Source organism: Ammodytes marinus (assembly GCF_949987685.1).
Source record: "Ammodytes marinus genome assembly, chromosome: 5".
Taxonomy (NCBI): domain Eukaryota; kingdom Metazoa; phylum Chordata; class Actinopteri; order Uranoscopiformes; family Ammodytidae; genus Ammodytes; species Ammodytes marinus.
Genome location: NC_137234.1, coordinates 28,745,335 through 28,764,216, shown reverse-complemented (window position 1 = coordinate 28,764,216; position 18,882 = coordinate 28,745,335). Strand labels below are relative to the sequence as shown.

Sequence of the window (18,882 nt, the reverse complement as noted above, 5' to 3'; positions counted from 1 at the left end):
CACACACACACACACACACACACACACACACACACACACACACACACACACACACAGGGCTGTGCATGTATTTATCTGGCTGTTCTAGACAAACACATGCACGCACGCACACACACACGCACAAACACGCACAAACACAAACACACACAGACGCACACACACACACAAAAGCACACAGACGTGAAAAGTGAAAGCGTCATGGAAAATGATATAAAACATTCATGTGTGCATGTGCAAAGAGGGCGAGAGAGAGAGAGAGAGAGAGAGAGAGAGAGAGAGAGAGAGAGAGAGAGAGTATGGAGGGCTGCAGAACATGTAACTGTACCTTCTATGGCGTGGAGGTGTGTACTGGTGAGATATCCCACAACCCTTTGCTCCTGATGGGAGGTGCCCAAGTGAACCTGGGTGGGACAAGAGACGAAAAAAAATACGGACAGTCAGTCGGACATTTTTTACACATGAACAGCATGAAATCCCACTTAACAAGTGTGTTTACAGGTAACGACATCGCCAATTAGGTCATAAGAGGCAAAGTGAACCATCACTGATCCCAGTGGGGAATCTGAGTCATTACAACAGTCATTTAATTATTAACGTAATTAAGGTGCCACATAGCAACAGAGGGGCAAGAAAATTGTATCTGTAGCTGTATAGGATTTAATGAGCTCCATTGTGTTTATGGTATCCGTATACTGTAATAATTAGTATATAACAAGTAGTGCTGACCAGGCAATCTGATTGGTCAACAGGACATGAAGAATGTGCTCAATTCAGCATGACAGCACACATAAGCACTCATAGTTATGAAATATATCTCAGAATTGACAATCCATATTTTTTTCGTAATTTGAAATTGTTGCTGAATGCAGTGTGAGTATGTAAATCACACACAGTCATTACTGCAGAAAAGCAGACGGAGCATGTTAAGTATTATAGTACAATATAAAAACAACACAATGATTTTGAAATTATAGATGTAGGACCGAAAAAAATAGGATTGTACATTTCAGAATGTAATCTGTGAGAAAGTTTAATAAAGTCCTAAATAAGTCTCTTACCCTGGATATAATATTCATGTGGGACCTTGTACACATCTTTATATGTATTTAAACATATCTATGGTGTGCACTTATCTTCTGATTGCAGGCTGCTGCGGCTGAAAAGTTAGCATGTGTTTCTCTGCAGCATTGCTGGAACCTGCATACGGTCTACTGTGAGCACTATTAAATATTCTCAGCATTCAGATACAGTGTTTGCCTCCCATGTTCACTTTCAGACAGTAACTTAGAGCAAACATTCCTGGAATAAATGATAAATATTTCATATTATGAAACGATTGTCAGGTGGGCTAAAGAAATAACCTGTCTAACTGAAATGTGTGATTATGTTGTATAGAATCACGCCTCTATTGCTCACTGCTGGACGCCCTTAGTCTTGTTGTATAACACACAGGATTTTGGACGGTAAAGAGCCTGCAGACACTGTGATTACCATCACAAAAGCTTTCATCCTAATGACATAATCTGGATGGCTGGTGTGATCATACCCATAGGAAATAAGAAGTAGGAAAAACAGAACTCCGTCCTGCATGTAAAATTGTGTTGATTATTCTTAGAAAGTAGAAAATGTTTGCCCCCCCTCCCCCTGACATTTGCAGTGTTGACCTGCCATGGTCCCAGGGGCATGGGATGTTTGTGTTTTATATCAGCAGGTTAAAAAAAAGTCATCCATTGATCTGTGCAAACAAATGGCAAATGGAGATGGCATTCTTCTACAAAAAAAAACCCATCTGCCAGGTTCCTATCATAAGGATTAGCGATCCATTCAAAGACCTAAAGATGATGTATTTGAATTGGAGGAAAAGTAGCATAGCCAACAAAACTAAATGAAGAGAGTGGATGATAAAAAACAGCCATTTGTTTGGTGCGTTTATTCTTTCGGAGTAGTGTTGTTTAGATATCCGATTGCGCTGATCAAATGAGTGAGCGAAGGTTTGGAGAAGGTTGGGCTGACTCAATCATCACTGTAGCCTAACATAGATTTTCTTTCCAACATGTCATCAGTCCGCTCAATATACTTTATATCCTCCGAGCGGTGGAGTGTGCGCAAAGCTGCAGTACATTTGACCAATCGCTCGAGATGTAATCAGACACCTTTAGCATAGGTGTTGGGGAGTCTTTCAGCTACATGGAACTGACGAGCGAGGCTGAGGCTGGCAGCTCTCAAGTGCCGGTGGGTGGATGTACACTGATGAGGAGGAGGAATGAAGGCTTACAAAGAAAGGGAGATGGTGATTGTGGGGTGGTTAGCTTGAAGTGGGAAAGGCTTCTTGGGTGGAGTAGATATTTAACCAGACAGAATGTACCCCGTCGGAGGCCAATTCAGAGACATTCTTGTAGAGGACTATCGTATGAGAGTTTACTTCTTCCATTATAGTAATAATACTTTTGTTCTGAAAACTTGCTTTCTGGCAAGGTTTTTGACAGAAATAATCCTCTGGCAAAATAGGAAAACTCAGCTTTAACAATCAATTTTTTCATGTCTTGTATGTAACGGCAACAGCTGGCTGCGTCTTCTCGCTGAGCCTGTATGTGTCAGGATTTTAATTTTTTAAATATTAATGATGCGTATAACCACCATCATACATTTGCATTTACTCTTATGTATAATCAACTAACAAGTAATACATTTATAACATGTGATCTAATTGTTCTCATTTCAGGCCTTGGAGAAGGGACAGTGGAAGGGAGTTACTAAATAGCACAAAATTTATTATAAGTTTTATAGATGTTTTTCCCTGAAAATTAGGCCAGAGAAGGGACAGATGTATCTATTTTAAACAAAAGGCCTACTGTATTTTCCTGACTCAGTTGACCAAACCATAGATACAAGTTACATTCAAGTCCAGGAGCATAATTCTACTTTTCGGCATAGTGCATACAGTTTCGGCATAGTGTGGTCGAGAGCGAAGAAGAAGAGGATTGGACGAGAAGATAGAAGACAACAAGATGATAGACCAATCAATAGCCTTTGTCAAGATATGTTAAAAAGCCTTGCTGTCGAGAAGGCTCATTGCTTTTTGACTTTTTTGTCTGTCTCTGAAACCTGCATACGCTGTCCCTGTGATCTCACTTCATTAAACAACACCTGAGAACTCTGAAACTTTTTTCCAGCAATCTTTTATTTTTGACCTTCCATACATCTGAACTAAGAACACGAGATATTATAGTTTTAATATATGCACTGTAGAAATGAAAAGTTTTGAAGAACTCTACTGTAATTCTCGAGGCAACTGTCTTCACTTGTTGAGATAACATACACTGTCCGCCCCCCCAAAAAGTCACCACCAGGATTTTACTAAGCAAATAGGCAAGAGCCCTCCATCTGTCAAAAACTGCAGTGATTAATATGTTTCAGTTGGCGGTTATTTAACCCTAACTGATGCAGAGAACAGCTTCTTATTTCTTCTTGCTGTGATTTTGGAAAAGATGTAACTCTGTTTCAGAGGGCTTATCAGGTAACATGCTTCAATTTGCCAGGGAGCATACAGATTGGACTCTGGAGCAATGGAAAAAGGTTGTGTGGTCTGATGAGTCCAGATTGACCCTGTTCCAGAGTGATGAGTGCATCAGGGTAAGAAGAGAGGGTGATGAACAAAAAATGACAGGAAAATTACAGAAAATGAGTTTGCTCAACCATTATTATGATGACTTCAAAACATGTTTTTCGTCTGATGCTCTCGTTCAGTCAAATGAATGGGCATCATTTAAAATCAATTCATTCTTTGTGAGAAGGAAAGAACTCAGCATTTATCTGTCTGGTGAATTAACTACACAGTACAAAGCTCACCCCTCTGAGGAGGCCACTTTCATTTAGACAAATGGAAATTGAATGCCAATAAAAAGGATGGCTGTTTTGGCATGGTATTTGCTTCGAGCTCCTAATGAAAAATCTTAAAAGCCACAATAAAGCATTCCCTTATTAGCTCGATTTAAAAACCGAACACAAATCTCACATCGTAGACTGAAGTAGTGGGAAATACACCTTACAGCAAAGGCCATACATATCCCTACGAAGAATTGAGGCAATAATTCAATTAGCTTTAATGGAATGAGTGTTTTGTGAGAATGGTTGGGCTAAGAGCAGAATAAATTCAGCCAATTTCATTAAATGAATGTGGTACATTAACTTTTCCAATTATATTGCATAAGATGCGAGTCAATGGCTGATAACAGCTGACCAAGGCACCAGAAACGTGTAGTGTGGACCTATTCTTTATTTTGCATGAATTAAGATAACTTTAACTTTAGATGGCCTAACCGTATTTAAAGATACAGTGTGACATTTTTGCTCAGTCAGTGAGTCAGCCAGGGGACTGATAGGTTAGCTTAGCATAGCTAGACTGGAAGCAGGGGGAAACAGATGTCCTGCAATCCTCTCTAAAGCTCTCTAATCAACACGTGTTAACTGCACAACTTGCCCCCGCAGGTGATTGGCTGCTTTCACGCTAGAGTTTTGGGTCTCAGCCCATGGACTAAGTGTGAAAGAGGCTTGAGTAAACAAACAACCTATAATGTGTTAATTAGTGAGCTCCCTGGCAGGCTGAATAGTTTTACTTTTGGACAGAGCCATGCTTGCTTTTTCACCCACTTTCTATGTTTATTCTAAACTAAGATAACAGCTAGCTGCTGGCTGTAGCCACGTATGAAACTTATAGAAATAGTGGCAAGCTTCTCCTCTAACTCTCAACAACTACGTGAAAATAGTTGAAAGTGAAAGTATGATCACTTATTAGTTCTTAGGAACAGTTCAACATTGTAACTGTTGCTTTCAGTTCTAATACACCAAATGTATTAACATTCTCCACACTCTGCAGGAAGACCACTGTGTGTTAAAAAGTAGGATAAAAGCCCATATTTCTATCTATTACCTTAATGTTATTCACTCATGCTTTTCATTTCTCAGCTTGAGTAAATCTCACTACAGTGACCATTACAATTTCATACAATCATTTCATCTTTTGCTCTTGGAGTCTGCCCTCATTCTTTCCCTTTCTGTTGCTCCTTGTCTCCCTTTTCCTCTGCTGTTCTATCTGCATGTCGCTATCCGCTCCGCACTCGTGCTTAGCATTAATATTTCAGGGGCTTATCCATGCTTCAATAGGTGTGTGTGCACCCTGAAACTGACAAGGGGCCTGAGGGGATACTTATGAGTCAAAATGTGTGTGTGTGTGTGTACGCACTCATCCATAAAAGAGTGAACTTCTATAGTGTGTTTGTATTGTCCGTGGTCTATGCAGAAGATGAAGTTGATAATGTCAACCTCTAATTGGAGTTGCGCATTGTGTCAAGGGAAAGCCTGCGCTGGAAGCAATTTATCCTGAAAATGAGTTGAAAGGCTATTTTTCCCCTGCTGCTCTATACGCGTGAAAAATAATATGAAATTAAATGAACTGCATTCCATTAAAAAATAAAACGGCAAGAGAGCCAGAGTGCAGGATGTGAGATGCAAAAACTTCCCTAGACTTCCCCTCATTACAGGGCGTTGAGACAGAATTGAGCGGAACTGATATGAGCTGTGAGAGACGATTTCATACTGGGAGCCAACCCGACCAGGCTGAGCTATGAAAGCCTAATTATGAAACCTCCAAGGCTGCTGTAACTGATGACATTAACTGTAGCGCCAGACGAGGACTGAGACGAACTTTCGCCTCGCATTAGTGACACAAGTTTGATCCCTTCATTTTAAAACCCAGCGGCCAGACATGGGTGATGACAGATAGGCAGCCCAAAAGCAGTGGGAGGACGGATGAGCAGAGGTTGTGTTCGTCAGTCGTTCAAGATGAACCAAACCACGGCTATTCATATGTTTCAGTCTTTTCAATGGGAAATTTAGAGCAGTGTTATCTTTAGGGAATGTTGTGTAGTCAAAGGATGTGTTGCTGCTGTCATTCCAATGTGGTTCTAAAGATTTACGCCTGGATAGAATCCTGCCACTAGATGACTACTTTTTTTTCACTTTACTGTGTCAGAAGATATGTCATTTGAATTGAGTGCATATGAATGAATGAATGATTATTTTAATTGTTTCAAGAAGGTTCATCCATTTCACACCATGGGCCAAAGAATCCAGAAAGAATGGATTGCGCTCACTAAAAACATCATGATTTGCGCAGAAATAGCATCTGCAATCTGCCCCGTATTTAGCACCATATCTATAAAAGAACATTTTACGTTTTACGCACTGTGCTGCGGATGCTTCATAAAGACCATCTGCTTTACATCCACAGAGGTGGGCTGTTAGGGCGCACTCACACTAGTGCCGTTTGCCTGTTCCGTGCTCAGCACGATTCAGCACGATTCCACCCCCTCCCCATTCCCCCCGCTGGCCCGTGCTCACACTGCTCGTGGCCTGGGCACACTTGCACCTTGCCTACGTCACCGTGCGCGTTTAGGATTTGGAGCTTAGTCTACTTGTAGGCTATACGACTGTTTGTGAATATTTTCATCCGGCCAAATTTGCATCAAATATTCCACTTCCACATTAGAGCAACGAGAATCCTTAAGCTATTGTTTTTTTTAAATGTAGCCTTGACGTAATAGGTCGCGATGGACAGTCTCATATTTGTGCAGCACGCTGTTTATTATTAATATAACAGCCCGTCATCAGACCATATGTATCCGGATGGTTTTGTACACATCGATCGCTCCATCAAATCCAAGTCAGAACTTTTTGTATGGGCAGAGATCGTTTTTTTAAGTGTCTTTATAAAGTTTCTTGTTAAACCTTAGTGTAGGCTACTGTTTCCTTATCACCGGGCCGCAGTGTGTTGTTTTGGGTGCGTCTCCACCGCCATGCGTAAATGCAGTTATGACAGCTGACGGGAGGAAAAAGAAAAAAAATCATCTGACGAACGTGAGTAAACACGAAAACCTTTTTGCTGTGCTTTCTGAGCCGACCTAATTAGCTCTCTCCCTCTTTTATTAGCCCTCACCTAGGCTTACACACACGTTAATTCTCACACATTATAGCTACAAGTCCAAGTGTTGGGCAATTCTGGTGCCGACTAGTAAGGCAGCGGACGTTAACGGACAATGCATCCTTAATAAATTCACGTCAGGAACGCCGCCTGTGCGCTTGCTTGTGCGCGTGTCATCTCATTAGCATCTGTACTTTGGCCACGGCACACCTCTCCCAGGTGGCCGTGGCCAAGGGGCTGTTCCGTGCTGGAATACGGTTGGCGTGGTCACACTAGGCCAAACGTTCTAGACTTTAGTATGCTAATAAGCTTTGGCACGGGGCCGCGGCCCTAGTGTGAGTGGCCCCTTACACACAGATCACAGGTTTATCTAGTGACATTATTTGTAATAAAGCAGCCCTTATTGAATCATCCTCCTGAGCTCCATCAGAACAGTTTAATTTCAAATTCCGATATAAACTCACCCTGGATTCCCCCCTCTGACTGTATATTTTCCCTATTATATAACTAAATAAGAATTCAATATAATTCAAACCTCACAAACTTTGAAGAGGTTCTCAATGGTGTTACATTTGCACCACTATAACTGCGTGTGACAAAGAGCGCTGGCCTTTGGCTTTTTCCCCCTAGGAAGTGTGCAATTTTGCTCCAAATATTTGATTGTTCCCTCATTCACATGTAGATGCAAATGCTACAGGCGCACCCGGGCTGCTAGTCTCAGGTCAGTTGAGAAAAGTTTAAATGAAGTTGCAAGTCAATTAATAGAACTTGAGTTAACTCTTGAGTCGGTTAAGCCAAATTTAACTCAAAGCTTAAGTCATTAAAGATCCAAGGTCCAAGTCAATCAGGAGACAATTTGAAGTTAAGACCTAGTCAATTGACAGGTTTAAGTCACGAGTTAAGTCTGGAGTCAATTTAGACGTATCTATTTCAAGCAGTTGAGAAATGTCCAAGTCTTTAGTTAATCAAGATGACTCCAAGCCGACTTGGCTTGGAGTCATCTTGATTAACTAAAAGGCCCGGCCCGGGGGTGGGACACCCTACCAACTGAGCTAAGGGTGCCCCCCAAGTCCAAAGTCTTTGAGGACAAGATCAAGTCTTGCGTTGATGGGTTAAACAAGTTGATCGGAAGTTGAAGAGTTCCAGGTTGCAAGCCATGGCAATCAAACATTTCCCCTTTCAAATTCCTGTTACTACATTTGAGAGTTTGTTTGTACTTTGTTAATTGCAAGTGGATTCTTATCAGTTTATAGCTCTGATAGTTAGTTTTAGAGAAACAATGCAGAATTAGAAACCCGTCATGAAGTCCTTAAACTTTCTCATCAAAGATTCAAAAGCATTTTGGTGTAAATATCAAAGAGGAGTGGATGATCCAACAGAGATGAGCCGTGCTGGATAAAGGGGAAAGAGAGCCAAGACCTACGTATGTTGTGTACTGTTACCTTGGCCAGTGTTTGAATAAGTTCTGCATCGACAGACAGGTTCAAATCACTCTGGACCAGAATAGGAAAGTTATTTGTGTCGATAAATTGAAATGACCTCGATAGTGTTTGGATGTCCTTTTGGTCATTAAGGGCCAGGGTTTGTATTGGGAAATTCTCTCATTGATTTCCATTCTATTCAATCTAGATTTGGATGTCTCTGTGTTTCGAAGCCTAATCTGTAGTCATACATTCAAAATTGTGTATTAACGCATAAGCAGACACATGACTCTTCATCCATTTACCCGGTAGTTTGCAATAATTATAAGAAGGAATACATGTTGAGGCTAAAAAGCTTTAATTACAGAGCCATAGCTGGCTCCCTCTTCAGGGCAACATTTTTAATTAATATCCTGTCTTTTGCCTTTCTCTCTGCTCTCTGTCTGGTGCAGGACTTTTTCCATGAAGGACAATTCAGATTTTTGTTGATGAGCCGCTCCTGCTCGCCAGGTAAATACATCCATTGGGAAATTATAAGAATGTTTGTTTGCCCCAAGTTCAATTTTGCTAGGGATGGAATTCATCTAAGATGAAGCAATTATATCACTCATAACAGACATAAACAAGCCATGGGACCAATAGCAGAGCATGGGCGGAGGCAGATTTGTTGGCATTTGGCAAAAACTAAAATCTTGGTTAGTTATAATCACAAATGTAAATCGGTGCTAGATACTTTGACCTGAAGTAAACCAAATTGAAATGAAATAACCAAGAAAATAAGAAAATAAGTGTAGACACACTCTTAATCAACTGTTGTACTGTATGCACTGTTGCATACACGCAAATGTCTGCTTCAGTGGTTGTTAGATGAAGCACAATGCTGCTCAGTGTCATTATTTGATAGCTCTCCTGTGGCACAGTTTTATGATCAGTGTGTGTTTGAAACAAACAAAAGAACCTTGCCATTGATAGCGGTAATGGCTGAACAAACAAGAGAAAGAGTGTCAGCTATGGAAACCTCACAAACAGAAACTCCATGATAGATGGTGTCAAAATACCACCCACAATGGTGATGTTAGGGGAAAAATAATGTGACTAACACCACAGTAACACCGGTTTAGTATATCAAACAACGCAAAAGTGAAAGAGGAAGGATGTCTAATCACTCCAACAAGGACTTCTCAATGGGCAAATGAGCATGCTTGTGTTGCTTTTGATATGAAAGAACAAACACTGTATCTGGTAGCTGTGAGCACATGCAGCGTGAACATCAGATACATCAAATGAACCGGATCTAATGAGATGCATCTCGGCAGGTGGCGGAGAGGGCCGCAGTGTCTGGTAGTGAGGAGTGAAGGCGCAAGAGTAGAGAGTGCAACTAAAGGTTGACGGGCGGGAAGCAAGAGTTCACAATAAGACGCTGCCCTGGGCGGCTGCCAAGACGTCTGGAGGACGCAGAGGACTGAGCAGCAGGCACATCAAAGCCTGCAGCTGGCTCAGAGACATGGGTTAGCAAGAGCCACTGCTGAACACCATGAAAACAACAGCAACAACAACAACAACGTACAGTTTGAACAGAGCAAATTGTAAGAAACAAAACAGTGTGCCTCTAAGAGCTCCTTCATATTTATCGTTGACACAAAATATCTGCTAAAAGTGACTCAAATGTCCCTTCGCACTTGGGAACATTTGATTAACTTGTTTGGGTATTTAATAGCAATGCAAAGCAAACTTGGAAAAATAAGGCATACTCCCAGGGGCTGGACAGTATCCTGACTTTATTGAATTACCTGCTATATAAATGCCATGCCAACCTTAAGTTATACTTTTACCAATCTACATACATTGTCTGAAACTCTCTGTTCGAGGCGACCATATCCTTGAACAGAGACCCACACTATATGAACACTTGTTATAATGTTCCGTATAGATCCCCACTCTAAGGGGAACTCGATGCAGCTTTAAAAAACAGTAAATCACAGACAGTCCACAGGGATCCAGCTTCAACACCCCAATATGTAAAAGCTAAGGTGTTTGAATAAACAGAATGACATTCTGACACATGGGAAGCCGAGCATGTCTATTTCTTCACGTATTCTTGACTAGTATAAAGGCCAGCTAAGGAAGATTTTACAGCTAAGACATGTCTGTCATGCTGGATAGTGACGCATAGAGCTGCAATATAAATATAACCATTTCCTGGCAGCGAGGAGAATCATTTAATTTAATGTTGTCAGGTTTGGAATATTAACAGCTTGCACTGAGACATGCACCTGCCAGTTGGCGGACAGCCATCTTGTCAAGGGGACCTGGAGTGACCTCATATACAAGAAGACAGTGATATGGGGGCGCCCTTAGCTCAGTTGGTAGGGCGTCCCCAGCAGCAGACCCGGGTTCGATTCCCGCCCGCGGTCGCTCTCTGCATGTCACTTCCCTCTCTGCCCCATTTCACCTCTGTCTCTCTGCACTATCAATAAAGCATAAAAATGCCCAAAAAATATCTTTAAAAATAAAATAAAATAAAAGAAGACAGTGATACAGGGATGTGAGGCCAGTTTGTGAGTCACAGTGACTGTCAGCGGGGCAACAGAGTTGACTGGAGGAAACTATCAGCATGCAAGCTGTGAGGGAGTGTGTCTTCTTTAGAGATGGTCCATGTAAGGTCAAAAACCAGAAAACAGAGTCTCGCACACATACAGGAACTGAATCAGATCCTGTCTCACATCCTGACAGTCACAGCAGGTGTCTGATTAAAGATCTCACAGATTGTCAATGCTCACACAATCACAGGGGTATAAACAGTACACACATGCAGACACACACACACACACACACACACACATGCAGACACACACACACACACACTCATTACTATAACCATCAAAACTAATTGCCTAACCCCGACCCTTACACTAACCCTCACCTAATCCTAATTCGTACCTGAACCTAAAAAACCTTATATTAATCCACAAACAGCCTTTAAATACCTGTCCAGAAGTGAGGACCGGCCGAAATGTCCTCACTTTAAAGGTCTAAAACTCAAATTGGTCCCCACAAAAATAGTTACACGCACACACACACACACACACACACACACACACACACACACACACACACAATGGGACATACGCGGACAACTACTGCTGCTTCATCACTGATTCATAGCACGTTGTCTTTTAAAGCGTTACACTGTGCACTACCAAGGAAAACTCTGTTCCTAATACACAGGAGCAAATGAATTGCAGTTCAAAAGAGGCAACACTTAGCCTGGCATTCCCAGACCTGCCACTAGGCGCTGGCAAATTAAATTTGCTGCGCGTGTTGGTCTGGACACGCTACGTTGAAGCTTATCAAGAAAGCCAGAAATCTGGCGGGCGCGCCAGAGCCCCTTATATGGTACTCTGGGGAGGACGTAACCGGATGACGACAGTGATGTGCATGCGACGTCGAAGCCGTGATAGTAAACATCAGAGATGGCTGCGGATATGTTGTGTGAGTTTGAGACTGCTTTGGCCTCGACCCTTAACGATTTGGAAGACGGCACTCCAATCTTTCATTAGCAAGTAAGTGGAATGTTCTATTTTACCGACAACGGCAAATGTTTAATTTAACAGTTTAACAGCTGTTCGCTAAACGAAAGGGGCTTACGTCGCCTTGTGCATCGCTCTGATTGGTTGTAGTGCTATCCAACTGCGTGCAGTGGCATTTGAAATGCACGAGTAGGAGCCGCCCCTTGAGTTGGAAATTACAATTGATCGTCGCCAGACCCTCTATCGTTCAAGATATCAGGGTCTGGATTTCCAGGCTAGGCAACACTGGTATCCACTGTAGGAATTCCCTCACTCTGTTTGTAGCCCTTATTAGTACATTGGTACTTCCTGCTGTAAGTGCCCAATGGACATATCAGTAGATTTCAGAGGACCCTCCTGCATTGCTCTGGACTACAATGGGAAAGAAGCATGTCCATCAGTTACTGTTGGGAAGAGAAGCAACTCCTAAATCTCTACAAAAAAGGCACATTTGAGTGTCTAGAAAAAACAAGACATGATTCTTATCAATTATTATCATTCGTATAATTAAATAGGGAGACTTAAGAATGTAAACGTATTGATCTGCAAGATTGTTGTATTGCTTCCAAGTACAAAAGACAAAGAACGAAACAAATATTAACAAAAACCAATAGTATGCTACTCTACATTACAGTGCTGACCTGGTCTGCATTGATCTGATTGATTCATTTTGGGTGGCCAAATCACCTTGCAACAAACAAGAAAATGGAGAATATGGGAAGAGTATGAATGCATTGAATTATGTAAGCTTGTTGCTTCCCGATTACACCTAATAATGCAATTAAATCTAAGTATATTTTAACAGTTATCAGAACATACACATTGAAACAAAACTTTCAGTTGGAAATCATTCTGTAAGGTATGGTATGACGTTTATCATCACTGTGCTTGGACTATATAATACTGTACAACACGTGGACTTTTGCAAAAAAAAATAACCAACATGGACAATAAGTGAGTGTTGTGTAATTACTGTGGGGAGTGCACTCAGCCAAATGACAGATGTGTGAATGGATTCGCTTGGAAGTAAGTGTATTTACCAAATACAGTCTGAAATTATGGCAATTGTGAAGCAGTGAAGTGCTTTTTACAGGATAGCTAGCATCAAAAGGGTTATTAAACAGAGAAAAATAGATGCTGGTGAATACATGTTTTTTACAGTAGGAAGACAATGTTTAGAAGAAGGCATCACGCCTTTTCTGTACTACTGAGATACACGGTAATGAATGCAGACAGCTTGCAGGTCACGTTAACCAGGACTCTATGTCCCTCTCTCACACTCTCTTTCACACTCACACTCTCTTTCACATACTGAATGTATAATATGTTAATATAGTATAAATAAACTTGATGGCCAGATTCAATTATGGCCTTGCCAAGGTTACCGATAGTAGTGTTAGAGATAACAAGATGTCTCAGTGGTCGCCTGAAATAGCACCAAGTGGTGATCAGATTGACACATTTTTGCTGCAGGAAAAGCATTAAATTAGTACCACAGTGACATTTTGCTCTAATTTGCCTCGTGAATTTGCCTTGTGAATAGAAAGAAAGACTTTCAGACTCAGTCTCTCCAAATCATTGACTAAGATCCTCCATTAAATAACCCTATAGGGGAGAATGGGGTGAGTTGTGCCACTTTTTACTCAAAGTGACTTTAAAGGGAGGCCTTGACAGTAATGTCTACAACTAAAATATGTACGTATATTTCAGGATCTGGAGCATCCCTGGCAACTTTGGATCTGAATTAAATTGTTATTAGAAATATAGCTTTTATAGCACAACTTGCCCCCTGTGTGGGGTGAGTTGTGCTTTTGGAGAGAATACGTTGGGGTAAATTGTGCCATTGATATATATCTCATAAACTGTAATGCTATATAAAAGCAAGACAAATCCATTAGAAAAATCCTCATGTAAGGTTTATTCAAAGTAAATAAAGTAAATATTTTACAAAGATTACACGTCAATTTTCTTAAACAAGGCCTAGCAGATCTAGGTGGTTTTACCTGCAACGCTCACAATGACAAAGTCACCAGCAGACTCGTCATCAACATTCTGGCCATCTGAACTTTCATCAGTGGTGTTGTTAACTGGAATGGAGATTTCAGTCTCTTCTGAGCTACTGTAGATAATCTCTTTCTTTTTGGTGACCAGCGTATACAGCCATGCCACTGGCACAACTCACCCCAGGCCCTTTGGCACAAATCCCCTCAACCCCAGCATTTTGGAAAAACTAGCATGATGCAGCAGTTTAGGGCTAACATCGTGCTAACTGTATAGACTCATAGTGTAGCATTCTAAAGCACTAAAACATGTGTCAAATGTTTTCAAACATGTCTATAATTGTTCAGACACAATAATCAAAAAACATAGAAATGCTTTTTTTAGCTTAAATGTGCTTACATCTCATTCAATGTGTCTCCCTTCTTTAAAGAATGAGTCAAATGGATGGCTCTTCAAAAATATGTGGTCACATGACCTATTTCTTCAATGGTTTTCGAGAAACAAGAGGTGGCACTACCCCCCTGGCACAACTCACCCCACTCTTCCCTATACATTTTTTCTTTTTAAACAATTTTCTTTATTAGACAGATTTGGGGAGACAGGGTTGAAATGGGGCAAAGAGGGGAAGATGTGCGGAGAACTGACCCCGTCGGATTCGAACCCGGGTCTGCTGCGAGGCCAGCTACTGCCATCGGTGTTTGAGTATGTGTTAAGATATGTAAAGCGCTTTGTGACCCTGGTCTGTGAAGGGCGCTCTATAAATAAAGCGTACTTACTAGGGGAACACCCTATATACATTTTGACTAGAATAGTAGTTATGACATTTCTTAAAGTGGTCTCTCTATTTTTTCAGCAAAAACTTCTCTAAAACTAACAAATTGATTGAAAATATTACAGAGGTGTATGGAACACGTGTATACTTTTACTTGATTGCTTTCCTGATTGTGTGGTTGTCATTGGTCAAAGGAATAGTTTTATATTTCGGCAAATCCTAATTGGCTTTTTGTGCCAAGAGTTCACCATTTCACATCTGTTGGTTCAATATGCACCTGGCAAGAGTGCAAATACATTTCTTAAATGGCAAAAATAGTCCTTTAAATTTAAATGGAATATTCATTGTGCTTCAGCTCAGTTCAGTGAAGAAGAGCAGATAGAGAGAAAATAAAATTAACATTTCTGACCTTGGCAAACAGCACCCCCTTGGCTGCCAGTGCGTCTTCCCCTCTTCCGTTGGGGTAGCACTCGTACCGAGCGTCCAGGATAGGGTAGCGGCTGGCCAGCAGCAGCCCACTGTTCAGGAACTTGAACCTGGAGCAGCAGCCTTTCCAGCCGTAGCGCCCGACATCGCTCAGCACGTAGGGGAAGTAGCGGTGCAGCTGCCCCCGCAGTCTGGTGGTCGCTCCGTGGTCAAACACTTCCTGTAGAGCCAGGAAATCCAAATTGGCGGGGAAGAAGGCAGAGATGTCGTGGTCAAACGTCTCGTCTCCGTGGCGACGTTTTCGTCCGGGGCGCTTGAAGACGGACGTGCGAGGGACGTGGGAGAGAGTGTTGTTGGAGGATATCCCTATGCCACCGTCACCTGAATGGTAACGAGCCAGGGATTCCCTGGAAGCAGTCATGCTGCCAGTGTCACCCCCTGAATGCTCCCCAGGCCGATGGTTCCCTGTTTCGGCCTCCTCCTCCTGTGGGTCCGGCTCTGGGGCACTGATACTGATTTGAACCCCTGAGGTGTGAATTGGGCAATCTGGGGTTGGTTTTGATGGATCCCCTTCCCCGTGCATGGGGCAGTCTTGATGGCCTTGACCATTCTGAGCCCCATTGGAATGCATGGGACAGTCATGATGGCTTTGGCCATTCTGAGCCCCATTGGAATGCATTGGGCAGTCATCTTGGCTTTGGCCATTCTGAGCCCCATTGGAATGCATGGGACAGTCATGATGGCTTTGGCCATTCTGAGCCCCATTGGAATGCATGGGGCAGTCTGGAGCCTCCCCTGCTGTGTGAACAGGACAGTCTTGGCTGTTGTGGGTCCCTGTAGGGTGGAGTGGGCAGTCCGTTCCCTCTGAGTGAAGGGGGCATTCTGAGGAACCCTGGTCCCCAGAAGAGTGGTGAACAGGACAGTCGGTTGCTCCAGGGTGAATCGGGCACTCTTCAGTGTTGGCTGGGCCGTTGGTGGTGTGTGTCTGGTCTGGACGCTGGTCCAGAGAGGAGGTTCGGCGGAAACCTGTGGCAACGCTGCTGAAGGACATCGCACTGATGAAAGGAGCAAAGACAAATTAAAAAAGAATTAGGGCGACACAGCAGAGTCAGAAATAGGTGGGCACGAATTGCACAGGGGGCAAAAAAAGCCCATGGTAAAACAAGTTACTTTTCTACTCTGCTAGTGCACAATAGAAAATGTATCGTTATCGCCGCTGTTGATATCGCTGTATACATATAGCAGAGACCGCTTGAAATGCAATAAAATGTAGCCTATTATTCCACGTGCCATGCATTCACGCCCTGCATGTCAATAAAGTTGGCCATCAGATGAACCCCTACTGCTCTAATGCCCGCCCCCCATTTAGACACCAGTGGCAGAGGTGGTAAAGAGCATGGATGTTCATCATCCATCATAAAGCTATTGGATCACAAGTTAGCCAGCTGGGATTTACATGAAGAACAGCAAGTGTGTAGGATATCACCACAGACAACTAAACTTTGTACTGCCTGGCCTAGGGGTAATAATATACATAGGAAGCTTGACTGTCTGGGGTCTTTGTTGGCAGTGACTGTACATTTAAGAAGTTGCATCCCAAGAAAGATTGTATTTTTTGAATGATATTAATTTCAACAATAAATGTTTTCACCTGATTGAAGTGTTGGTTGGTGAGTCGATGTAGATTTTAATCTGAGGCCGACTGGCACCGTTGCGGATCCTTCTCCCCAGCTCCCGGGCCCTCCGCTGCGTGTCTGACAGGTTGTTGAACCTGGCCAGGGCGTCGGGGAGCAGGCAGACATTGGCACTGCAGAAACAGAAGCTTCTGCCCTGTGGCCTCCATTCCCCAATGCCGGCCTGGCCCTGCTCGGCTTGGTGTTTGTCTGGTCTGCACAAGGTAAGAAAACAAAATACTACATCAGTCAAACAGAATAACCCCTCCACGATGAATTAATAAAAAGGATTTTAAGGAAATTATCATTATTATTATTGAGGTTTGGACGAGAAGATTAATACCACTCTCTCTCTCTCTGCTAAATAAGTAAAGAAAGAAAGAAGAGAAGCCAGAAGCCTATTAGCTTAGCTTAGCATAAATATTATAAGCAGGGAAAAACTGTCAGCCTGGCTCCGTCACAAGTTTCAGAAATGTGCCTAACTGACTGTATATCTGATGCTCCCTAGTTAACCTGCTATTTCCTATTTATTAATATTTATATATTTAACATGGACAGTAGTACAGATTACATAGGGAACTTCTATCTCATTTTATATTGTGTGCCACTAGGAGTTACTGGAAGAGAGTGCGGCTCTTCCACACTAAATAGAGCCAAATGCAGTATATTAATGTTTGTGGGTATAGAACTTGATAAGCCCAGCAGCTGGAACCATTGAGAAAACTATTTACAGTAGATAATGACTTCATTTTCTGCCAATTGTAATCTTGAATTGAAAAACCAAACCTTGTGAACAACCAGTACTGCAGATATAGAGTGAGGCATGACTCTGCAACTGCATGGCCAATTTCTCACCTCAAATTCATTAAAAAACCCATTGGATACATAGTTGGGAGGAAATTGCCATGATGCACACCTTTTCCACAACATCCTGTGTGAAAATCAGTGGCAAAGATGTGATGATGGCCAAGTGGTGTGTTAACCAATCAGGTTTGAGATGAGTTCACACGAAGGTGAAAAATATTGTTTGGTCCACATAAAAAAAAAATGCTAAACTATTTTATGGTTATTTTTAAGTTTATTTGATTTATGCCAGGGTTCCCTACATAATCTATTAGTACTATACGTTTGTTGTATAGTAAATTTGACTCAACATTTGCTAGGTCGGAAAACAAAATAGATGGCCAGGAGTGTTCAACACCACCAGCTTAATATATATAGGAGGTTACTACATTTTTCATTTGCTACGTGATTTGAAAGCAAGTCGGGGTAAAGAAAACCCACCAAAAAAACAAGGTCCATCCACTGACCACTCTCACCTGCTGTATGTGTAGAGATAAGGCTGGCGGATGGCCTGGAGGGGAGCCCAGATGATGAAGCCCAGCAGGGCAAAGGGCAGGGATGCCAGGACCAGGATCAGGTAGCAGGGCACGGCGATCACACAGCACAGGGTGAGGAAGGAGCAGGGGTCCTGGGAGCGTTGGCGCTTCTCCAGCGAGGTGGCCACGCAGGAGGCCAGCAGCCGGTCCAGCAGCCAGTAGCACGGGAACACCAGGCTCCATGACAAGCCATCCAGGAAGTGCAAGCAGGCACTGGGGTAAGGGGTGACGTGGAGGACCATCTCTTTTTCCTTCCTTCCTTCCGTCTGTCTCTCTCTCTTTCTTCCTCTCTAGCACTTCCTCCTCACCTCGCACACGTTCTTGTCCACACACACACAAACATACACTCTTTAAAATAATCAACCCACAATGGTGTTCCAGAGATTAGAAAAACTTGTATAAAAATGTTCTAAAAAATTAATCGGACTCAAATATAGACCCTCCCCCCTCCTTGAGAGAGAGGTACACTACATGGTTTGGGTGATTTAAAAAAATCTTCACAGGGCGAGCTGGTCTCAGTCTCGCTAGCCCTCCCCTCAGCAATTACAGCCTCGGAAAGGGGGGCTGAAGTGGAGCGGTCTGGAGGCAGGCGGTTTCCATGTTGAGAACTTCTCCGCTAACAAGGGATCTATGATGGCGAGGACTCTGGTGACCTCCGGAAG

The 18,882-nt window shown here is 42.5% G+C and overlaps 1 protein-coding gene across 1 annotated transcript in view; it reads right to left on the bottom strand.

Moving 5' to 3' along the window:
• The window catches only part of smpd3 (sphingomyelin phosphodiesterase 3), a gene marked incomplete at both ends in the record, with an annotated part of 27,560 nt that extends 9,098 nt beyond the window's left edge, over positions 1 to 18,462 (bottom strand). The window contains 5 exons of the mRNA XM_080027475.1: positions 326 to 401; positions 15,152 to 15,768; positions 15,919 to 16,223; positions 16,820 to 17,056; positions 18,161 to 18,462. Of these exons, the coding sequence (XP_079883601.1) occupies positions 326 to 401; positions 15,152 to 15,768; positions 15,919 to 16,223; positions 16,820 to 17,056; positions 18,161 to 18,462 (1,537 nt within the window). The remainder of the gene's footprint in view (positions 1 to 325; positions 402 to 15,151; positions 15,769 to 15,918; positions 16,224 to 16,819; positions 17,057 to 18,160) is intronic.
• Positions 18,463 to 18,882: the final 420 nt, after the last annotated feature.